The sequence below is a fragment of the Aureococcus anophagefferens genome (assembly GCF_000186865.1).
Source record: "Aureococcus anophagefferens unplaced genomic scaffold AURANscaffold_2, whole genome shotgun sequence".
NCBI classification, from domain to species: Eukaryota; class Pelagophyceae; order Pelagomonadales; family Pelagomonadaceae; genus Aureococcus; species Aureococcus anophagefferens.
In genome coordinates, this window is record NW_008705562.1 from 2,061,141 (window position 1) to 2,083,914 (window position 22,774).

Below are 22,774 nucleotides of genomic sequence, written 5' to 3' on the forward strand. Positions count from 1 at the left end.
ATATCCGCGCCGCCGACGGCGGAGCCCTCGGGCGTGCCGACGTCCGTGCCGACGGCGCCGCCGACGTCCGCGCCCACGACCGCGCCCTCGGCGGGCCCCACGACGCTCTACCGGCCCTCCCCGGCGCCGTCCGCGCCGCCGACGTCCGCGCCGACGTCCGCGCCGACGGCGCCGCCCTCCGCGCCGCCGACGTCGCCGCCGACGTCCGCGCCGACGGCGCCGCCGTCCGCGCCGCCGACGGCGCCGCCGACGAGCGCGCCGACGAGCGCGCCGACCGCGACCGCCGAGCCGACGGGCGCGCCCACCGCCGCGCCTCCGACGCCGGCGCCGACGGAAGCGCCCTCGACCGCGGCGCCGAGCCCGAGCCCGTCGAGCGCGCCCTCCCCGCGGCCGTCGTCTCCGCCGTCGCCGCTCCCGAGCCCGAGCCCGACGCTGCTCCCGACCGTCGGGGAGCCGACGTCGCTGCCGACTTCCGCGTTCCCGCCGACGTACGTGCCGAGCTACGCGACGCCCGCGCCTGTGTCATAAGGAGAGGTCGCGTCCCTTCGTCTTGTGCCTGGGACGCGAGCAGGGACGTCTGGTGCTACCTACGAGAGGAAGGGCCCTTCGGACGGGGATTAGACCTAAGGAGCGGCTAGAGGAGCTCGAACGCGGGCTTCGCCTCCCGCGGCGCGAGCGCCGCGTCGACGTCGAGCGCGGCCGCGCGGATCGCGCAGCCGAGGGCGACGGCCTCGTCGACGGAGACGGCCTCGCTCGCCGCGACGATCTTGGCCAGGGGCAGGCCCGTCACGCGCCGGAGGAGCCGGCCGACGGCGGGCATGCGCGTCGCGCCGCCGACGAGGAGCACGGAGTCGAGCGGCGGCCCCGCGCCGTCGCCCGGGAGCGCGACGCCGGCGGCCTCGCAGACGTCGCGCGTCGTCGCCTCGAGGCGCGCGAGGAGCGGCGCGCAGAGGGCCTCGAAGAGGCGCCGGGACACCGTCGCCTCGAGGTCGAGGGGCCTCCCGCCGCGCGCGCGCTTGCCGTCCTCGCCGACGCGCGCGAGGCCCCGCGCGCCCGCGACGACGTCCGCCTCCGACGACAGCGCGTGCTTGACCTGGGCAGCACAAGGGTGATTCAACGTCGCTTCAACGTGAGTGTTCCGCGCGCGCGCGTGCCGAAAAAAGCATCCGCGCTTCGAGACCGTTCCGAGAGATGATCGCTCGTCCAAAAATCAGCCGAAACGAGTGGAAAACGGCCGAGATATGAGCCTTTGAAGTTGGGAATTTCGCTCTCTTTTGCTGCCCTGTGCTTGACGCGCTCCGCCTCGGCGAGCAGGCGGAGCCGCGCCGTCGGCGCGGCGACGGGCAGGCCGTGCGCGTCGTAGAAGCGGTCGCTCAGGTGCTCCGCGAGCGCCGCGTCGAAGTCGTCGCCGCCGAGCTTCGCGTCGCCGCCCAGGCTCGCGAGCGTCGCGTTCGCGTCCGCCAAGAGGACGACGGACGCGTCGAAGGTGCCGCCGCCGAGATCGAAGACGAGCACGCGCTGCGTCGCGCCGCCGCCGCGGACGCGCGAGCCGTAGGCCAGCGCGGCGGCCTCGGGCTCCGTGATGAGGTGCACGGCGTCGAAGCCGCCGAGGCGCGCGGCGGTGATCGTCGCCTCGCGCGCGGCGTCGTCGAAGCGCGCGGGCACGCCGACGACGGCGCGCCGCGCGTAGCCCGCCGGGGGCGCCGCGCCGGCCTCGGCGAGGCACGCGATGGCGTCGTCGCGGAGCTTGCGCACGACCTCCGCGCTGACCTCGGCGGCGGCGACGCGCGCGGGCAGCGCGGGCACTTTCAGCGTCGTCACGCCGGGGCCGTGGACGCGCGAGTCCTCGAGCGCGCCGACGCGCCGCCGCTCCTTGAGCGTCGCGTCGCGCGCGAGGATGCGCTTCACGCGCGAGCACACGGACGCGCCGTGCACCGCGTGGCCCCGGAGCGCCTCCGCGGCGTGCCCGACGACGGCCGCGACGCCCGTCTGCTCGTCGTCCCTCAGAGCCACGCGCCCCTCGAAGAAGTCCGCGTCGTCGCCGGCGACGAAGCAGACGACGGAGGGCACGAGGGGCGTGAGCAGCCGCGGCGCGCCGGACGCGTCGACGGCGGCCACCGCGGAATTCGTCGTGCCGAGGTCGAGGCCGACGGACGAGCCCATCGACCCGAAGCCCGACGACGCCGCGGCGCCGCCCCGGGCCGCCGCCGTCGCGTTGCCCAGGAGCCAGGAGTACTCGTCGTCGTCCTGGGCGGACGCGGCGCCGTTGGCCGCGTAGGCCTCCGCGAGCGCGGCGTCGCCGGCCGCCACGGGCGCCGCGTCCGCCGCGACCTCGTCCCCGGGCGCGTCGCCGCGCGCCGTCGCCGCGAAGGCGAGGGCCGCGCGCGCGTCGAGCGCGAAGTCGACGGCGGACCCGTCGAGCACCTCGTGGCAGGACCGCACGCTGTCGAGGATCGACGCGCTCGCGGCGTCGTCCTCGCCCGCGAACTCGGCCTCGAGCTCTCCGAGGAGGCGCCGCAGCTCCGCGTCGTCGTCCTCGTTGCCGGAGAAGTAGGTCGACACGTCCACGGGCTCCTCGGCGCAGTCCATGGACGCGTGGATCGTCACGCCCGCGTCGCGCTCCTCGCCCTCGTGGACCCAGCCCTCGTCGTCCATGACGTCGAACGAATCGCTCGACGTCGCGAAGCCGTCGCCGTCGCCGTCGAAGGCATGGCGGAGGGCGCGGCGACCGCGCGCCGGCCCGGGGGCGACGAGGGCAGAGGCGAGCCCGCAGAGTAGCAGCAGGATGCGGCCCAGCATGCGGCCCAGCATGCTCTCGATTCGATTTGTGAGAGGCACCTCCAGGGGTTCAACCGTTGGATACAACCAGAAGTTGCACTTCCGCACGCGACGGCAAGTGCGTCCGCGGGCCCATACCCGAGGGGGGTGACCGCCGGTATGCCTGGTAGTATGCGCCTACTATGCGGGTTTTATGCGGGTTTTATGCGGGTGGTATGCGGGTTTTATGCGGGTTTTATGCGGGTGACCGGGTGGTATGCGGCTGCTATGCTGGTCGTATGCGGGTGGTATGCGGGCAGTATGCGGGTGGTATGCGGGTGGTATGCGGGTGGTATGCGGCTGCTATGCCGGTGGTATGCGCCTGCTATGCGGCGACCTCCGGCGGCCGTCGCCTGGGGTCGTCGACAGCGGTCGCCGGGCTGCTATGCTGGTGGTATGCGCCTGCTATGCTGGTCTTATGCGCCTGCTATGCTGGTTTTATGCGTCTACTATGCGCCTGCTATGCGTCTACTATGCGGCTGCTATGCGCCTGCTATGCGCCTGCTATGCGGGTGGTATGCGGCTGCTATGCGTCCGCTATGCGTCCGCTATGCGGCCGCTATGCGGCTGCTATGCGGCTGCTATGCCGGTGTATGCCCGGCTGGTGTATGCCTGGTGGTCGGCCCCCTCTGGCCCATACACGGCGACATAGAACGGCGACAGCGACGTAGGTGTTAAATGTCGGACCCCCGGCACCGCGGCGGTGGCGGGGGCCGTAGCGCGAGGGCCGCGCGGTCCGCGGGCCTCTGGATTTTCCCCCCTCAGTCCTGGTACTCGTCGATCGGGGACCAGATGTCGAGGAGGTAACGGCCCTGCTCCTTGAGGTCGCCGAGGGCCTTGAGGGCCGCGGCCTCGTCCGGCGCGGCCTTTGCGGCGACGAGCGCGTGCGCGAGCGCCGCGTGGACGTCCTTGGCCATGTTGTTGCCGTCGCCGCAGACGTAGACGCGGCCGTCCGTCGTCGCGAGGATCTTCGCGAGGGCCACGGCGTCGTCGCGCATGAGGCTCTGGACGTAGACCTTCTTCGCCGTCTCGCGCGAGCACGCGAGCCGCAGGTTGCAGCCGCGCGCCGCGTGTGCCTGCATCTCCGCGCGGTAGAGCCAGTCCTGGTCGCGCGCGCGGCAGCCGAAGTAGAGCGTCGACGACGGCGGCGGCGCCGCGGCGGCCGGCGGGCGCGCGCCGGGGATCATGGGTCGGGACCCGGGGAGCATGGGTCGGGACCCCGGCATGGCCGGCCGCGACCCGGGCATGGCCGGCCGCGACCCGGGCATCGCCGGCCGCGAGCCGGGCATCGCGGGCCGCGAGCCGGGCAGGGTCGCGGCGGGCGGCGGCGGCGCCTTGGCGGCCTTGAGGCGCGTTCGGTGGTCGAGGAAGCCCATGAAGGGCGCGACGCCCGTGCCCGGCCCGATCATGACGACGGGCGCGTCCGGGTCCTCGGGCAGCTGGAACGCCTGGGCAGCAAAAGGGTGATTCAACGTCGCTTCAACGTGAGTGTTCCGCGCGCGCGCGTTCCGGGAAAAGCATCCACGCTTCGAGGCCGTTCCGAGAGATGATCGCTCGTCCAAAAATCAGCCGAAACGAGTGGGAACCGGCCGAGATCGGAGCCTTTGAAGTTGGGAATTTCGCTCTCTTTTGCTGCCCTGTGGAACGCCTCCGACGCCTTGAGGAAGACCTTGAGCGTGAGTGCCGGCGCCTCGCCCCGGAGGAAGGGCGCGAGCGTCTCCTCGAGCCAGGTCGTGCAGACGCCCTCGCGGTCGTGGAGCACGTCCGGGCCCGCGAGGCCGTGTTTGGCCGCGACGCCGGCGCCCGCGGTGAAGCGGACGACGGAGAAGGCGACGGCGGCGACGCCGTGGCGGCTCCGGCCGTCGGGCGCCAGCGGCGACGACGCGACGGAGTAGTAGCGCGCCGACAGGGCCGGGAGCGCCCGCGCGAGCGCCCTCGCCGTCGGCGGCCGGCACGACTTGAGCGCGCCGAGGAGCTCGTAGGCCCGCAGCTTCGGCGCGGCGACGCAGGCCTCGTAGAGCTTGGCGCCCGCGGGGCGGGCGGCGAGGGCGAGGCAGGCGTCGCGGTCCCTCGCGTCGCCGCACCACGCCGCGAGCGCGCGGAGGAGCGGCCGCGTCGGCGCCGCGCTCAGGTCCCGGCCCCACTCGAGGTCGTCGCCCAGGGCGGCCGCGTCGACGCCCAGGGCCTTCGCCGCCGCCGCGAGCGCCGGCGGCGGGTTCGGGCACTTGATGCCGATGGAGTCGCCGGGCTCGTAGCGCGCGCCCGAGCCCGCCAAATCGAACTCGCAGTGGATGACGCGGCGGTCGCCCTCGTTGCAGAGGTCGCGCGCGGCGACGACGGGCGCCTCGAAGGGCTTCGCCGCCGTGTGGGTCCCGCCGCGGCCCGCGTCCTCCGCGGCGGCCTCGGCGACGGCTTCGGCGACGGTCTCGTCGTCGGCGTCGCGCGGCGGTTTCGGGAGCTGCGCGGCGTCGAGACCCCCCGGCGCCGCCGCGAGGAACCTGGCCACGTCCAGCGCCTCGACGAGGCACGTCGCGCCCGCGGGCAGCGGGCCGAGGCAGTCCCTCGGCTCCGCGGGCTCGCCCAGGTCCGCCGCGGCCTCGACGACGCCGCCGTCCGCGAGCGCGCCGACGGCCGCGAGCGCGCCCCAGAGGCCGCAGACCCAGGGGTCGACGACGGCCTCGAGGCCCGTCGCCTCGTCGGCGCAGGCCAGCCCGTAGAACCGCTCGCCCCCGAGCTCGCCGAGGCGCTTGTCGATGGTCTTGCCCACGTGGCAGAACTTGTCGTAGTTCGTGTCGCCGAGGGCCAGCACCGCGTAGCGGACGCCCGCGAAGAGGTCCCCGGGCTGGCTCCGCTTGCGCGCGAAGCGCCAGAAGCGGTCCGCGCTGTCCGGCGCGTCGCCGTTGCCCGTCGTCGACGTCACGCAGACGCAGACGGACCCGGGGCCGAGCACCTGGCCGCCGTCGGCGCGGCGGTCGCGCCACGAGTCGAGCGGGCCGACGACGACGTCGCAGGCGGGCGACCGCGCCCGCAGCTCGTCGCCGATGTCCGCGGCGATGCAGGACGCGTTGCCCGTCTGCGACCCGTAGAGCACCGCGACGACGCGCGGCGCGGCGCCGTCCACAGCGACCGCGGCGGCCGCGGCCGGCGCGGCCGCGCCGCCCGCCGACGGCTGGAGCTTGGCGACGACGGCGTCCTGGAAGGCGGCCGCCGTCGTCGCCTCGACGAGCGCCGTCGCGCCGAGGGCCGCGAGCCGCGCGGAGAGCGCCGCGCCGCACGCGCCGTCGCCTAGATCGACGACGGCGACGAGCAGGTCGTCGAGCCGGTCCTCGCTCCGCTTCAGGAAGCGCCAGAAGCGGTCGTAGCCCACGTCCTGGCCGCCGTCGCCCTCGGACGCGAGGACGACGGTCACGCTCCGCGCCTCGCTCAGCGAGCTCGCCGCCTTGCGCGTCAGGCCCGCGCAGCCCGCCTCGTCGCAGCCCGCGGCCTTGAGCTTGCTCTCCAGCGCGTTGGCGTAGGCCTCAGCCCGGGCCAGGTCCTTGCCGCCGAAGAGCACGGCGTCGCGCGCGATCTCGGCCATGGTCTCGGCAGCAGCAGCACGTCGAAGCCGGCGCCGATGACGACGGCGGTGTCTGAAGATGAAGTCTGAGGAAGCTGGCGAAGCCGAAGGAGCTGTCGCAGGTGCCGCCGCCTTGCATCGGCTTCGGCTTCGGCATCGCCCGTCGACGGCAGCGCGTTCCGCGCGCAACACACGAGCCATGCCCGACATCAAGCGCACGCGCAAGGGCCGGCCCGGCCCGAAGGCGCAGCGCTCGGCGTTGATCGTCGCGAGCGGCAAGTCGAGCGGCCGCGACGCCCAGGTGCAGCCGAAGCGCGAGTCGGCGCCGCGGCCGAGCAAGCCGAGCATGCTGAGCGTCTTCGAGGCCGGCGACAGCGTCGAGGCCTTCCTCGAGCGCGCGACGGAGAAGGAGGAGGCCTACGAGACGGCGCGGGGCCTCGAGCAGTCGCGCGCGGTCTACGTCGACCCGGACCTCGCGGCCGACGCCGCGCGCGCGGCCCGCGGCGTCATCCTCGCGCCCGGCGCGACCGCGCCGCTGCCCAAAGCCGCCAAGGGCGCGCTCTTCGCCCCGCTGGACGTCCCGAAGCGGCCGGCCTGGGACGCGACGACGACGGCCGAGGTCTTGGACGCGCGCGAGCGGTCGTCGTTCGTCGACTGGCGGCGCGCGGTCGCGGCGCTGGAGGAGCGGGAGCGCAAGCGCCGGGAGGCGGCGCGGGCGGGCAAGCGGCTGGCGCCGTCGGCGTCCGTGTCGACGCCCTTCGAGCGCAACCTCGAGGTCTGGCGCCAGCTCTGGCGGACCTTGGAGCGGAGCGACGCGGTGCTCCTGCTCGTCGACGCGCGGTGGCCCGACTTCTACGCGAACCCGGACCTCATCGCCTACGCGCGGAGCCTGGGGCGCGAGGTGCTCATCGTCGTGAACAAGGCGGACTACCTGCGGCCGGCGCAGCGCGAGGCCTGGGCCGCGCACTTTCGCGCGGAGCTCGGGCTCGAGACGGCGTTCTTCTCCGCGCGCCAGGAGCAGGCGGCGCTCGACGAGGAGGGGCGGCGGGCGCGCGACGCGGCGCTCGCGGCCGAGGCGCCGACGGACGCGGACGACGCGGCGCCGGCGCCGCGGCCCGAGGTCGAGGCGGCGACGGACGACGCGCCGAAACCCGAGGCGGCCGTCGAGGCGGCCGACGCGCCGCCGGACGCGGACGACGCGGCGCCGACCCCCGCGACGCCGCCCGCGGCGCGCGCCGCGACGACGCGGCTCCTGGGCCGGCGCGAGCTCCTCGCGCGCGGCGAGGCGCTCGCGAGGGCCTCGCGCGCCGCGCGCGGCGACGACAAGGAGGGCCGCCCCCACTGCGTGGGCCTCGTGGGCTACCCGAACGTGGGCAAGAGCTCCTGCGTCAACGTGCTGCGGGACTGCGACGCCTACGCGCACGGCGTCGGCGCGCGCGCGGGCGTGTCCGCGACGCCGGGGAAGACGAAGCACCTGCAGACGCTGCTCGTCGGCGACGACTTCGAGCTCTGCGACTGCCCGGGCCTCGTGTTCCCCGCGCTCGTCGCCGGCGGCGCGGCGGAGCTCATCTGCGCGGGCGTCGTGCCCATCGCGCGCATGCGCGAGCCGCTCGCGGCGTGCCAGGTCGTCGCGGATCGGACGCCGCGCGCGCTCTTCGACGCGCTCTACGGCACGGAGCTCTGCCGGCAGGCGGGCCCCCTGGACGCGCGGGTCCTCCTGGACGCGGTCTGCGAGCGGCAGGACTACCTCTGCGCGGGCTCGGGCGCCTTCGACCACAACCGCGCGGGCCGCGAGGTCGTGCGCGCCTACGTCGACGGCGTCCTGCTCCACTGCCACGCGCCGCCGGGCCTCGCGGGCGACGCCCTCGCGGCGTTCCGCGCGGACACGCGCGAGACCGCGACGGGCCGCTGCTCCGCGCTCCGCGCGAAACTCGAGGACGTCGCGAGGCGCGCGCGCGCGGGCCGCGCGCACCACGTCGGCGTGCTGTCGTCCGTGGCCGCCGCGGGCTTCGACGTGCCCGACGTCGACGCGCGCGACGCGCCGCCGCCGCCGCCGCCGGAGCCCGAGGTCCGCGCGAAGGTCGTCTCGAAGCGCAACAACAAGTTCGGCAAGAAGGGCCGCAAGTTCCGCGACCGGGACCCCTACGCGCCCGCGGTGGGCGGGGGGGAGGGGGGGCTGGACTTTTAAGTAAGGGGATGTCTTCTGTTTCAACTGAGTCGTGTGGGGACTCCTGCGTTTAGCGCCTTTGCGCGCAAGGTTTGGTGCCGCCGCCGGTCGGACAAAAAATACGCAAATCCTTTGGAGCTGAAGTCGCGTCGACAACGCGCATCCTTGTCGACCAAGAGACCTCAAGTGATTATGCGAGCCGCGGCGTCCTGAATTCGCACCGCGTAACCCCCGCGCGCCCTCCGGCGACCTCCCATGCACCCCTGCATCGCCCTCGAGCGACCGCGCAAGCTTTTGGGCAACGCGAGAGACGGGGCGCCCCGCTTGATCGCCCACCCTCCCAGCATCGCCTGCCGGCTCCATTTTCCACGCTTCCGCCCGCGCGCGCAATCGTTTGACCCCGCCCTCCCCTCTCGCAGGAAGCTCATCCTCGCCCTCGCCGCCCTCGCGCCCGCCGCCGCCTTCGTGGCGCCGGCCGCCCAGTCCGCGACCGTCAAGGTCCAGGAGACCAAGGCCGACCTCGAGGCGCTCGCGGTCAAGCTCAACCCCGTCGTGGGCTACTACGACCCGCTCGGCCTCGCCGACGCCGACCTCTGGGGCCGCGGCAACGAGTACACCATCGGCTGGCTCCGCCAGGCCGAGATCAAGCACGGCCGCGTCGCCATGGCCGGCTTCGTCGGCTACTGCCTCCACGCGAACGGCGTCCAGTTCCCGATCCACATCCCGGGCGACTACTCGACCAAGTCCCCCGCGGAGCTCTGGGACCAGATGCCCGAGGCGGGCAAGTGGCAGATCATCCTCTTCGTCGGCTTCCTCGAGTTCTGGTCCGAGTCCGGCGCGGGCGGCGCGCACTACACCAAGGGCGGCAAGCCCGGCGCGTTCCCCTCGTTCAACTCGCCCGCCGCCGGCGACGAGTACAAGATCCCCCACCCCGTGCCCCTCGACCTCTTCGACCCGGCCGGCCTCTCCAAGAACGCGTCGCCCGAGAAGAAGGAGCGCGGCCTCCTCATCGAGATCAACAACGGCCGCCTCGCGATGCTCGGCCTCTTCGGCTTCCTCGCCGAGTCCAAGGTGCCCGGCTCCGTCCCGGCCCTCTCCTTCATCCCCGCCTACGACGGCGACTACATGGCCCCCTTCGCCGCCAACTTCCACGTCTTCAACTAGACGCCGACGCCGACGCCGGCCGCGCGGTGCCCGCTGGACGGGCGGCGCACGCGGGGCCACCCACCAAACCACATATAAGTGCCTTTCCCAGGTAGCGGCGCGTGGGGCGCTGGTCGGCGGCGCGCGGCGGCGGGAGCCGATCTGGCCACGTGAGCTGGCGGCGCTAGGCCGTCGCGTAAAACCGGCGCGGTGGCTGGCGCCGGCGGGATGTGGGCCGAGGGCTTGCTCGGCGGAAAACTTGGAAGTCCGCGGGCTTGGGCAATTCCAGAGAAAAGTTTGAGTCCTTAGCTCGCACGTGCCGGCACGTCTTTACAAGTTCTAAACTACTGCACCGGCACTGCAATAAAAAAATGGGCTGCCTCTCTCGACGATGATCCACGGCCTCGAGGCGGAGCTCAAGCGGTCGCGGGAGATCGCGGCGGGGACGTGGACGCCCCCGCGGCACCTCGAGGCGGACTTCGCGGACGAGTTTCCCATCCCGCCAAAGGAGGCGCAGCCCGCGGAGGCGCCCAAAGCCCCCGCGCCGCCCGTGGCCTGCAGCGAGTGCAAGGCGCTCTGCGAAGAGCAGACGCTCACGTGCTCGCGGTGCAAGCGCGCGCACTACTGCAGCAAGGCCTGCCAGGTCCGGGCCTGGCGGAGCGGGCACAAGCGCGTCTGCGCGCCGGCGACGGCGTTCCGCGCCGGGCAGCGGTGCGTCGTCAAGGGCCTCCGGTCGTCGCCGGAGCTCAACGGCCGGGTCGTCGTCGTCGTGGGCCCGAGCGGCGCGGCCGGCGGCGAGCGGTGGACCGTGCGGACCGCCGCCGACGAGGCGGGCGGCGCGCGGAGGCTCGCGGTGCGGCCCGAGAACCTCATGGAATTCTGGGACCCCGCGGACCGGCCCGCGCCCCCCGAGCTCAAGACGCCGAGCCGGGAGGAGGCGATCGAGACGCTCCTGGCCTACCGCGACTCCCTCGCCGAACGCGGGCCCCTCGCGGGCGTCGGCGCGTAACGACGTCCGTCGGACGCGACCTACGACCGTTGCGAACGTCCAGAGGCGCTCGTAGTGCGCCCCCACCGTGCGACTCAGGCCGTTACGAACTTCCAGATCTTGACGAGCGCGTCGTCGCCGGCCGTCGCGAGGAGCGTCGCGTCCGCGGGGCTCCAGCGGACGGAGTTGACGTCGCCGTCGTGGGCCTTGGGCGCGTCCGCGAGGCGCGCGAACCCCGCGCCCAGGCCGTAGACCGATACGCGGTCGTCGCCGCCGCCGCTGGCGACGCGCGTCGTCGGGTCCGGGCCGACGGCGTCGCAGCTGTAGACGCAGCGGCCGTGCGCGTTTTCGAGCGCGGCGCCGACGGTCCACGCGTGGGGCTCGCCCTCGACCCAGAGCCGCAGGACCCGGTCCGCGCCGCAGCTCACGAGGCGGCGCGACCCGTCCGGCGCCGCGACGAAGCGCAGGTCCCAGACCGTGCTCCCCGAGCCGGCCAGCGTCGCGCGGCAGCTCCAGTCGTCGCCGTCGTCGCCCCAGAGCTTGATCGAATCGTCGTAGGAGCAGCTCGCCAGCAGGTCGTCGTCCCGGAGCCGCGAGCAGGCGTCGAAGCACACGGCCTTGACGTCGCCGCCGTGGCCGTGAAGCACGGAGACGAGCTCGAAGCCCTCGTCGTCGCCGAACTCCCAGAGCCAGACGCTCTTGTCGCGGCCGCAGGTCGCCAGGAGCGTCGCCGACGCGTTCCACGCCGCGCCCTTGACCTCGTTCTCGTGGCCCTCGAGCGTCGCGATGATCTCCCACTCGAGCGGCCCGCCGCCGCCGCCGCCGCCGCCGTCGTCGTCCGCGCGGCGCCAGACGCAGCACGTGCCGTCGAAGGACACGGCCGCGAGGTAGCGCCCGCAGGGCGACCAGTCGCACTTGCGCACCGTGCGCTCGTGGGCGTCGTCGAGCGTCGACACGAGGCCCCAGGCGCCGCCGGCGCAGTGCCAGATCTTCACGCAGCGGTCGCTGCTGCAGGACGCGAGCAGGGACCCGTCCGGGCTCCACGCCGCGTGCCAGACGCGCTCGCTGTGGCCGGCGAGGCTCGCGACGCAGGTCAGCGTGCCCGGGAGCGTCGAGTCCGTTGCCATCGGGCTCGCCTCGAGCGCGGCCATGCTCGCCTATAGCTATGTAGTGGCAATCTCTAGGGGCAAGGTCGGCGATGCAGTCTATGTTGCACTCGCAGCAGTTTGGCCGCACGATGGCTAGCGGGTAGAACCAAATAATGGGCTGCCCGCAGTCGAAACAGAGCCCGCCGCCCGCGGTCGCACTACCACCACCAGCACAGATCATCACCCAACCCACGGCACCCACACCAAAACCATCCAAAAAGACAACCCACACACCGTCGTCGACGCTGACCATCGCGTTCTGCCGCGACGTGCCCACGGACGAGCTCGCGCGGCGCGTCGCCGAGCACCGCGGCGTCACGCGCGTCCTCCGCGTCGAGGCGAGCCGCCTCGGCGCCGGCGGCGGCGCGCAGCTCTCGCGGGCCGTCGTCCACGGCTTGCGCGCGTCGGAGCTCGTGGGCCTGAGCCTGGCCCACTGCGGCCTGTCGACGGCGGGCTGCGTCGCCGTCGCCCGGGCCTTCCTCGAGACGCGCCTGGCGTCGCTGGACCTCAGCGGCAACGACGTCCGCGCCGAGGGCGTCGTCGCGCTCGCGGCCGCGGTCCGCGGCCGCGGCGGCCGCGGCGCCTGGGGCCCGCCGGGGTCGCGCGTCGAGCTCCAGCTCGCCGAGAACCCCCTCGTCGGGTCGCCGCCCCACGTCGGCGTCGCCGCACTCGCGGAGCTCGTCGCCGCGCTCGCCGAGGCCGCGCCGCGGCGGAAGGCGCTCGGCCTCGCGGCCGTGGGCCTGCGCTTCGGCGGCGACTCGGCGCCGGGGCGCGCGCTGCTGGACCAGCTCGCGCGGAGCCGCTTCGTCCACGTGGACCTGCGCCACAACCGCCTCGACGACGCCGCGGCGCGCGCGCTCGCGGCCGCGCTCTCCGCGCGGACGGCGCGGGAGCCGCCGGCGGACGCGGAGCCCGGCGTCGACGCCGACGCGGCCCTCGCGGCGGCCATCGGCGCCCTGGACGACCGCCACCCGCTCGCGCCCGTGCAGCCCGCCTTCGGCCTCCTGGACGGCCGCGGCGACGGGCCGTTCTGGACGCCCGCGAGCGTCGCGGAGGTCCTCTCCGCCGCCGCGAAGGCGCGCGTCGCCGAGCGGGACGTCGCCGACGTCGCCCGGGCCCGGGGGCTGCTGGCGACCGACGGGACCGTCGACGGCGACGCGTGGCGCGGCTTCGCGGCTTTGGCGCTCGCGGCCGCGCGCGGCGAGGCCGGCGCGGGCCCGCTGGAGCGCCTCGACCTGCGGGGCAACCCCATCTCGGTCGACGGCGAGGCCGCGCTCAAGGACGCCTGGAAGGACCTGCGCGCGGCCGCGTCGGACCGGTGCCCGGGCTTCCCGACGGGGCCCGCGCCGCAGCTCCTGATCCTGGACGCGTCGAGCGACGCGCGCGACGTCAACCGGCGGGCGGCGGCGCGCCTGCGGGACGTGACCTTGTCGCTCGCCAACCGGCCGGAGGCGCCGAGGCCGAAGGCGCCCGCGCCCGTCGCGTCGAAGCCCGCCGCGCGGCCGGGCCGCGGGGACCTCTGGCGGACGATCGCGCAGCTCCTCTGCGACCTCGAGGACGCCGGCTCGGACCTGAAGGCGCTCTTCGCGTCCTGGGACAGCACGGGCGACGGCGAGATCTCCCTCCGCGAGTTCCACTCGGGCCTCTCGAACCTCCCCGGCGACGACTTCGCGGCGTTTACGCCGGAGGACGCGGCCGTGCTCGTCCGCGAGGCCATGGACAAGGACGGCGACGCCCACGTGTCGCTCGCCGAGTTCCTGGGCTTCGCGCAGCGGGGGCGCAGGGCCCTCGCGGGGTCGCGGCTGTCCTTCGAGCAGCAGGTCGCGGCGCCGCCCGCGACGCCGGCCCCGGCGCCCGCGCCGCCGCCCGCCGCCGCGCCGCCGGCGTTGCGGGACCCCAAGCTCTGGCCCGCCGCGGCGATCAAGATCTGCAAGCTGCTCGTCATCTTCGAGAACGGCGGCCAGTCGCTCCGCGAGGCGTTCGCGGCGTTCGACAAATCCAAGGACGGCGAGCTCTCCGCGGGCGAGCTCCACCGGGGCCTGGCCGCGCTGCCGGGCGGCGTCTTCGCCGACCTCGACGTCGACGACGTCAAGCAGCTCTTCGCGGACTGCCTCGACGCCGACGACGACGGCCACGTGTCGCTCGGCGAGTTCGTCGACTTCGTCGAGCGGGGCAAGCGGGGCCTCGGCGACGCCGTGCTCGGCGTCGCCAAGGCGGCCACGCCCAAGGCGACCACGCCCAAGGCGACCACGCCCAAGGCGAGCACGCCGGCGCCGCCGAAGCGGTCGTTCTTCGACGACGACGAGCCGGTCCCCGCGCGGCGGCTCAGCGACCAGAGCGCGCGCGTCGCGAAGCTCCTGATCCTCTACGAGGACGCGGGCAACAGCCTCAAGGACGCCTTCGACAAGTTCGACAAGTCCGGCGACGGGAACATCTCCATCCACGAGCTGCTCGTCGGGCTCCAGGGCCTCGGCGCGGCCTTTGCGAACATCTCCCGGGAGGAGGTCGAGAAGATCGTCATCGACGCCTTCGACAAGGACCTCGACGACGCCCACATCTCCCTCCACGAGTTCACGGAGTTCGTCAAGCGCGCGCGGGCCGAGGCGTAAGGGGGTTAGCCGGGGATGTGCCGGGGTCTTGTATTTCTGCGAGTCATTTCTCGCGGCTGACCGAGGCGTGTGCTCTGAGGGGAAGTAGGTGCCGAAATCCACGAGCCGCGCCGCGTCGTGCCTCCTATCCTTCGTGGGCGCTTGCGCGTCATTGCCCACGGCGTCGAAACCCTCGAGACAACAGCAAACGCCCACGGCGCAAGCGATGCAGGAGGCGAAGGAGGCGCCGGGCTTTCACGAGGCGTTCAACGAGGGCGGCGGCGGGGGGACGATCCTGGAGAGGCTCGTGGCGCTCATGCCGCTGGAGGACGGACGAGACATCAAGCGCTTCACGAAAGTTTTGGACGCTCTGGACCCGCGGCGCGAGGCCGTCGGCCGCGACGAAGACGACCGGGGCGTGGTGTGGCACGCGGTGAACCACGGCGACCACATCGCGTGCCAAATTTTGCTGGAGCGCCGCGGCTTCTCCCTCGAGGTCCTAGCGCGTACGGAGCGCGGCACGGGCTCGTCCCCCTACGAGCTCGCGCTCGCCGGCGGCAAGCGCCACGTGCTCGCGATCCTGAAGAAGCACGTGGCCCCGGAGCTCGAGGAGGTCGTCGACGCGCCGCCGATGATGAGCTCGTCCAACAGCTTCACGGACTTTGACGAGCTCTGGGCGCGGGAGGACGCCGCGGCCGCCGCGCCGACGAACGGCGGCTGCTGCTGCTGCTGCGACGACGCGGCGGACTAGGCGCGGCCGCGCGCGGGCGGGCTAAAGGCATAGAGCACGAGACTAGGCAGAGATTAGCGGCGGCGCGCGGCGGTCCCTCACTTGGGCGCGTGCGCCTTGACGTTCTGGCCGAGCCAGTCGAGGCCCTCGTAGAGGCCGTCGCCGGACGTGCCGCAGCAGGCCTGGATGTACCACTTGTGGGTGCGCAGGCTGTTGAGCTCGAGTTCCTGGACGAGCCGGGCCGGCGGCAGCGCGTTGGGCAGGTCCTGCTTGTTCGCGTAGATGAGCACGGTCGCGTCTCGCAGCTCGAACTGGTCCAGGAGCCCGTGGAGCTCGTCCTTGGCCATGGCGACGCGGTCCCGGTCGTTGCTGTCGACGACGAAGATGACGCCCTGCGTGTCGCTGTAGTAGTGGCGCCAGAGCGGCCGGATCTTGTCCTGGCCGCCGATGTCCCAGACCGTGAGCGTCAGGTTCTTGTACTCGATGGCCTCGACGTTGAAGCCGATGGTCGGGATCGTCGACACGACCTCGCCGAGCTTGAGCTTGTAGAGGATCGTCGTCTTCCCCGCCGCGTCGAGGCCGACCATGCAGAGGCGCGCGTCCAAGTTCATGAACTGGCTGAAGACGCTGTTCATCATGCTCATGATGAGGCCCATGGCCGCCCGGCGCGCGGCGCGGCGCGGCGCAGGAGCGGCGCGCGCGTCGCGGCGCGAGGACAGGGCGTCCGCGCGTCGGGTCCGGCGCGCGGATAGGGGAGACGACCGCGCGCGGCGCAGGCGGGTATGAATCAGCTATGAATTTTGGGCTGATGCTGGCGACGCGCAAACTGCTCGATGAATTCATTCACCTCGGCGCCTTTTCGGGTAATCGAGGCTAGTAGCCCCCGACGCGCGCGCCGAGCTCGGTCGAAGCGCGCCGACGCCTGTGAGTGGTCGACCAACATGGTGTTCATCCGCGACGACGGCATCGCCGCCCCGGAACTGGTGCCCGACCGATGGGGCCACTACAAGGAAAAGGAGGAGCCCCAGGCCGAGGAGCTGGGCATCAAGCAGAAGCACGTGTGGGAGCCGGGCTGGCGCATCATCAACGAGAAGCACCGCATCGCGGAGCTGGGCATCTCCGAGGAGGACATCAAGGAGCGCTGGTGGAGCCAGGAGCGCCTCAAGCTCCAGGGCATCGAGATGCCCAAGGCGCCGAAAGACCACCTGAACCGGCTCCGGACCAAGGGCATCGACCTCTTCGCGGAGCCCCGCGGGAGCCGCTACTCGCTCGGCGCGCCGCCGCCCTACGTGACGAACCCGCCCGAGGGGTCGCCCCTCTGGGACGAGCTCCAGAAGTTCAAGCGCGGCGAGCCCTCCTTCTACGACACGACGAAGATCGAGGGCATCGAGGGCAGCGGCACGCCGGGCATCTGAGGCGGGGCTAAGGGTGCCGACGCAGCGTTTTCGGGTGGAGGGGGGGTCGCGACATGACTTAGACGTGGCCGCTCCGACTTTTTTACAAAACGTCAACAATCACTTCACCTGGAGCGTTTTTTTTCAGCAGAAATCTGTTGGTGGCAGCCGCGCGATGGTGGGCTCGCCGCTGCAGCGGGCGGCCAGCCCCGTGTCGTCGACGAGCACGTGGTACGACTCGGAGCAGGCGCAGTCGGCCCTCGGCAAGACCTTCGCGACCATGGGCGTCGTGCTCGGCAGCCCGCGGTCGCCCGCGGAGGAGATGCCGTCGCCGCTGACGACGTCGGCCCCGAGCTGGACGGCGGCCTGCGCGCGCCAGTCGCCCGTCGTCGCGGCGACGCCGACGCGGTCGCCGGCGGGCGGCCGCGGCGCGCAGCGCGACGTCGAGGCGCCGCCGCCGGCCGCGTCGCCGCCGATCCACGACCGGGGCCGCGAGTTCCTCCGCAACAAGCAGTCGAAGCTCCGCGAGCTCGAGGGCCGGCGCGACCGCCGGCACGCGCGCGAGTGCACCTTCTCGCCCGCGCTCAAGGCGAAGCAGGACGCCGCGCCGCCGAGCCTCGGCCTCGAGGCGACGCTCGTCGAGCGCCGCGAGCGCCGCGAGCGCAAGTACGAGAGTTTGAGAGTAGAGCTCGCGGCGACGCACGCCGAGCGGCACCGGCCGACGCCGCGCATCAACGCGTCGTCGGCGCAGCTCGCGGCGCGCAAGTTCGCCGCGGAGCCCGACGTCGCCGTCCACGAGCGGCTCTACAGGGATCACGCGGCGTCGGAGCGGAAGAAGGCGCGGTCCGCGGACCGGTCGCGGACCCACGACGCCCGCGGCGCGAAACTCTTCGTGCCCGCGGTCGCGACGAAGCGCCGCGAAAGCCGCGAAAGCGACGGCCCGGACCGCTTCCTCCGGCTCTCGACGGCCGGCGCGGCGAAGATCGCCGCGGCGCGCGACGCGCCGCCGCCGGCGAGTAACGGCCGCGCGAGCGCGCTCTCGGGCACGTCCGCCAAGCTCGCGCGGAAGAAGCGCGCCGACGACGTCGTCCGCGTCCTCGGCGCCCTGCGGGACGGCGACGAAGGAGCCGCCGTCGGCCGATCGGACGTCGCGGACCTCTGCGTCGCGTACCGGCGCTGGCGCTTCCTCGGCTTCGACGCGTCGAGCGACGAGCACGCCTGGGCCGAGGCCTCGGCGGCGGCGCTCTGGCGCGCGCTCGGGTTCCGGGAGGCGGACGCGGTCGACGCGCGCGCCATCGCCGAGGCCGTCGGCGACCCCGGGCCCGGCGCTCCCGGCAGACGCGTCGCGGCCTTCGCCGGCGCCGTCGCGCGCCACGCGGCGGCGCTCCGCGCGACGGACGCGGCGCGGGACGCGCGGTCGAAGCACGCCGACGCCGAGTGCACCTTCTCGCCTCGGGGCGCGACGCCCGGGAGACGGACGGCCGCGCTCGCCGCGCGCGCGGACGCGCGCGCGTGGGGCCCCCGGGGCGACGACGCCGGGGACCGCGTCGCGACGATGCGGGCCAAGGAGGCGAAGGCGGCCGCGGCCCTGAAGCGCGAGCGGGAGCGCGCGGCCGCGCGCGACGCGCGCGAGTGCCGCTTCTCGCCGGCGATCACCGCGCTCGGCGCCGCGGCGCCCCGCGGCGACGCGCCCGCGCACGTGCGGCTCCACGCGGCGGCGCCGGACCTCGCGCACCGCCGCGGGGACCGCGACTTCGCCGGCGAGCTCGACGCCGAGTGCACCTTCGCGCCCCGGGTCAACGCGCGCGCGCCGCCGCCGCGCCGCGCGGCGCCGTCGCCGCGCGACGGCGACGCCTTCGAGCGGAGCGTCGCGCGGCTCCGCGAGGCGCGGTCGAAGCGGCTCCAGGACGCGGCCGAGGCGAGCAGGCCCGAGTACACGAACGAGTCCTACGCGCGCATGCGGCGCGCGCGCAAGCCCGAGCGCGACGCCGACGCCGCGGACGCGCCGCCGCCGCCGCCGCCGGAGGACGACGACGACGGCGGCGAGGACGAGGTCCCGCCGCCGCCGGCGTCGCCGCCCCAGCCGCCGCCGCCGGCGTCGGTGGCCTACGAGGCCCACGGCCTGTCCGAGGACGACGAGTCGCCGGAGCCGGCGCCGCCGCTCTTCTTCCTCGACGTCGCGACGGCGCCGGACGTGACGAAGCGCCTCGCCATCCACGACGACGACGACCCGGCCGCCGTCGTCGCCCGCTTCGCCCTCGAGAATTCGCTCCCGGAGGACAAGGAGCGCACGCTCCTCGCCGTCCTCGAGGGGCAGATCGCGCTCATCCGCGAGGCCGCCGGGGCCGCGACGGAGGAGGCGGAGGTCGAGGAGGAGGCGTTAAGCGCGGGGTTCTAGGGCGCGAAGCGACGGGGCGACGTCGATCGAGGGGGACTGGAGCATGCTGGACTCCGTCATACCGGCGCGAAGCGAGGGGCGTTCGAAGGGGGGACTAGAGCATGCTGGACTCCGTGACGGGCATGGACGACAGCGAGACCTCACGCTGGGCGTTCTGTTTGAGGAGCTGGCGGCGCTTCGCGACGACCTGCATGACGACGACGGTGGCGAGGGCCAGCACGGAGAAGCCCGCGATGGCGAGATTGGTCGAACCGCGATTCGGGCCCGGGCGCCGAGGCTTCTTCGTGGGTTCGGGCGTCGGGCTCGGCGCCGGGTTCGTCGGCTCGGGCGTCGGGCGAGGCGTCGGCGCGGGATCCGTCGGGCGAGGCGTCGGCGCGGGATCCGTCGGGCGAGGCGTCGGCTCCGGGTCCGCGGCGGCGGTCCCGCAGGGCGAGCAGTCGGCGCAGAGATCCCGCTGCGGCGGCGTGCCGTCGTCGCAATCCTGGCCGCGCTCCGGAGCGTAGCAGCCGTCGTCGACGCAGACCGCGGCCGTCGAGTCGCAGTCGCAGGCGAAGTCGCCCTCCGTCGGTTCGGGCGTCGGGCCCGGCGCGGCGCCCTCCGTCGGCTCGGGCGTCGGACCCGGCGCGGCGCCGCCGCCGCCCGAGGCCACGCACGTCGCGTACTCGACGAACGCGCCCTTGACGCAGCGCGTGATGCCCGACGCCTCGTAGCCCGAGTCGCAGGTCACGTGGCAGCCGTTGCCGCTGTAGAGCGTGTGGCCGGGCGCGCAGTAGGAGGACGCGTACGCGCCGTTGTCCGGGTGCGCGTCGACGGTGCACGTCGACGACTCGTGGAAGAAGGTGTCCATGTTGTCGAAGAGGTTGTTGAAGATGTTGCCCGTGACGACGTAGTAGTCCGTCATACCGCAGCAGGCGTGGTTCATGTCGTTGCCGCTCAGGTAGTCGTCGGACGACGTGAACGAGAGGAGCGCGCTCGACCCCTCCTGCTGGCTCAGGTCCGCGCGGAAGCAGAAGAGCGGGCCCGTCGTCGAGATGATCACTTCGTCGCCGTCGTCGCAGCGGTCCTTGGACCCCGCGGTTCCACAGGTGTAGTCGAAGATCTGCGTGTGGTAGTGGTACGTCGTCCCCAAATCGATGCCGTACTCGTCGGTCGTCGAATCGTCGTGCATATGACCACCGCAATCGTCGAGGAGCGGGGATGCGAAGCCCGGCGCGTCGTCGCCGAGGTAGCGGCCGTAGATGAGGTGGCCGTCGGCGCCGAAGCCGACAATGGGCGGGTGCGACGCCGTCGACGTGTAGTTCGAAGTGCCGTACAAGCACTGGTGCGTGTCACTGAACAAGTCGCCGTGGATGTGGGGCTGGCCCGCGCCCTGGCCGACGTGGCCGTTGCAGGGCGACGCCTCGCAAGTGGGCTGGTTCCAGACGCCGCGGTTGTTCTGCGTGACCCAGTTCTGCATGCCGTTGACCGTGATGCCGACGCCCGCGCCGTCGGGGAGGCCGTAGGCGCCGACGCCCGTGCCGTCGCTGTACGCGTACTCGACGGCCGCGTTGCCCGCCGTGCCGTCGAAGAGGTCGACGTTGTTCGTCCACGAGCCCTCGGGCAGGTCGACGACGTCGAGCGGGTACTGGAGGCTGTAGTAGCGGTCGACGGTGCGCGTCGGGTCGCCCGTGCAGTACGTCACGCCGTCGGACACGCCGAGCGGCCTGCGAGGGACGAGGTGTTTTTCTCAAGCCGGAACTCTCTCCGGACGCCGCGCGGGACGGGCTCGGCACGTTGTTGAGGTGCGGCTCGAAGACGCCGCCCTCGCCCGACGAGAGCAGGACGAGCCACTTGTCGTTGCAGAACGCGTACTTGATGCTGGGCCCCTTGATGACCTGTTCCAGGAACGCGCCGTCGCAGACGCCGTCCGTGCGCTGCGTGCAGTCCGACGTGCACGCGCCGCGGAAGCCCCAGTCCGAGACGTCCTCGGTGTCGCTCATGTCGAGGAACGAGATGCAGTTCGACTCGTCGCCGACGTCCGAGCGGAAGGAGCCGGACTCGCCGTCGACTGTCGGCGGGCCGCCGCCCTCGGCAGTGCACGTCGTGTACTGGTGCCGGCAGGTCGGCGCGCCGCAGTAGCCCCAGCCGCCCTCCTCCGTCGGCGCGTAGCACTCGGAGCTGCCGAGGGCGTTCGTGTTGGTCCACGTGCCGGCCTCGAGGGCTGCGTGCGCGAGAGCTGCGCCGGCGACCAGTCTCATGACGGCTGCTGCCATCGTCGTTCGGGCTGCTGCCGTCGTCGCTCAGACGGCCGCCGTCGTCGTTGTTCGGGCTGCCGTCGTCGTCGTTGGCGTCGCCCAGACCAATGAAACTCTTTCGAGAAGCAGGGCGCTTGTCTGCTCTGGATATTGAGTTCATGATGCCCATGTTGCCCATGTTCGTGAGAGCAGGATCGACGGTGGTACACGTCGACGAGCCATACCGGAGAGGCAGGATCGAGCGCAATGCGGGCGGCGCTGTTGGTGCTGCTGTGCAGCAGCGTCGCCTCGGCTCTGAAGCCCGGAACCGCCGCGCTGTTGGTGCTGCTGTGCAGCAGCGTCGCCTCGGCTCTGAAGCCCGGGGCCGCCTTCTTGGACGCCGCGCGCCTGCGGACGAACTCGGCGGCGCGGGAGGCCTTTGCGGCCGAGGTGGCGCTGCCGAAGCCGGACAGCCTCAGGCTCCTGGTGGCCATCGCCGCCGAGGAGCATCCCGAGATACCCGTCATCGCCTGCACGGAGCGCGTGCGCTGCGCGCTCGACGACCTCACGGCGCGCGCGACGACGCGCGCGCGGCTCGAGAGCCTCGTGGGCGGGACGGAGGCGGACGCCGCGGCCGTCGCGCGCGCGGTCGCCGCGGCCATGTATGGGGACAACGACCAGGGCCCCGGCGACGACGAGAACGCCTTCTTCTCCGGCAACGCCGCGGACTACTACGACCCGCGCAACTCGTTTCTGGACGAGGTGCTCGCGCGGAAGACGGGCATCCCCATCACGATGAGCCTCGTCTTCGCCGAGGCGTGCGCGGGCGCGGGCGCGAAGATGCACCTGCTCAACAGCCCCGGCCACGTCCTCGTCTGCCCGGACGCGCCGGACGAGACGTTCCTCGTCGACGCGTTCAACGGCGGCGCGATCCTCGACAACGCGCGGGGCCAGGTCGCGGGCACGGCGCCGCTCGTCGGGCTGTCGCTCGCGGCGCGGCTCCTGCGGAATCTGCGCCTGATCTACGAGCGCTCCGAGTCCTACGACCCCGTGCGCCTCCTGGGAGCCGCGGAGCGCATGCTCCTCGTCGCGGACGAGGACGTCGACGTCGTCGCGGTGCCGCTCGAGGAGCGCGCGTTCTGCCGCGTCACCGTCGGCGTCTGCATCCTCGCGCTGCGCGACGAGTCGCGCCGCGACGAAAGCTTTTGTCTCATTTCCGACGCGGCGCGCAACTACGGCCAGCAGGGCAAGGTCCTCGACACGTTGCTGGCGGACGAGTGGTTCAAGGGGGGGGGCTAGGTAATTGTTTATCGTGCGCACGGGGTGACTTTCGATGAACCTTGGCGCCTGGGAGTGCCTGGGGGGTTGCGTTCGCCGAATGCCGCAGAGTAGGAGCGCAACATGGCGTCCATTGACAAATGCATCGAGCCATCGGGGACCAACCAATGTCTTCTTAATGGTATTGGCATCGGAGATGGCGTGGTCATTCAAGGTCTCGTGAAGCGCCCCGAGCTCAACAGCCAGAGCGGCGTCGTCAAAGCCTTGTCGCAGGAGCTCGGCCGCGTCGTCGTCGAGCTCGACGAGGGCGACGGCGGCGCCCCGGCCGCGGTCAAGGTCAAGCCGTCGAACGTC

General features: G+C 73.2%; 7 protein-coding genes across 7 annotated transcripts; 2 read left to right on the top strand and 5 right to left on the bottom strand.

Annotated features, from left to right (window-relative positions):
- Positions 1-1,299: 1,299 nt before the first annotated feature.
- Positions 1,300-1,662, bottom strand: AURANDRAFT_15342 (hypothetical protein; the record flags this gene model as incomplete). Its single annotated transcript, XM_009035113.1, has 1 exon — positions 1,300-1,662. A coding segment is annotated over one exon (363 nt), but the record flags the coding sequence as incomplete, so codon positions are not given.
- Positions 1,663-3,602: 1,940 nt separating this feature from the next.
- AURANDRAFT_16096 (hypothetical protein) lies at positions 3,603-3,956 on the bottom strand (the record flags this gene model as incomplete). Its single annotated transcript, XM_009035112.1, has 1 exon — positions 3,603-3,956. A coding segment is annotated over one exon (354 nt), but the record flags the coding sequence as incomplete, so codon positions are not given.
- Positions 3,957-5,512: 1,556 nt separating this feature from the next.
- Positions 5,513-5,914, bottom strand: AURANDRAFT_7619 (hypothetical protein; the record flags this gene model as incomplete). Its single annotated transcript, XM_009034633.1, has 1 exon — positions 5,513-5,914. A coding segment is annotated over one exon (402 nt), but the record flags the coding sequence as incomplete, so codon positions are not given.
- Positions 5,915-7,148: 1,234 nt separating this feature from the next.
- Positions 7,149-8,036, top strand: AURANDRAFT_14236 (hypothetical protein; the record flags this gene model as incomplete). The annotated part of the gene is made up of 2 exons (XM_009034845.1): positions 7,149-7,493; positions 7,641-8,036. Coding segments are annotated over 2 exons (741 nt in total), but the record flags the coding sequence as incomplete, so codon positions are not given.
- A 759-nt stretch (positions 8,037-8,795) lies between these two features.
- Positions 8,796-9,797, top strand: LHC14 (putative plastid light harvesting protein; the record flags this gene model as incomplete). The annotated part of the gene is made up of 1 exon (XM_009034847.1): positions 8,796-9,797. A coding segment is annotated over one exon (747 nt), but the record flags the coding sequence as incomplete, so codon positions are not given.
- Positions 9,798-10,778: 981 nt separating this feature from the next.
- AURANDRAFT_3752 (hypothetical protein) lies at positions 10,779-11,732 on the bottom strand (the record flags this gene model as incomplete). Its single annotated transcript, XM_009034587.1, has 1 exon — positions 10,779-11,732. A coding segment is annotated over one exon (954 nt), but the record flags the coding sequence as incomplete, so codon positions are not given.
- A 3,503-nt stretch (positions 11,733-15,235) lies between these two features.
- AURANDRAFT_20361 (hypothetical protein) lies at positions 15,236-15,793 on the bottom strand (the record flags this gene model as incomplete). Its single annotated transcript, XM_009035111.1, has 1 exon — positions 15,236-15,793. One exon carries the CDS (start codon positions 15,791-15,793, stop codon positions 15,236-15,238), a length of 558 nt encoding a protein of 185 aa, XP_009033359.1.
- Positions 15,794-22,774: the final 6,981 nt, after the last annotated feature.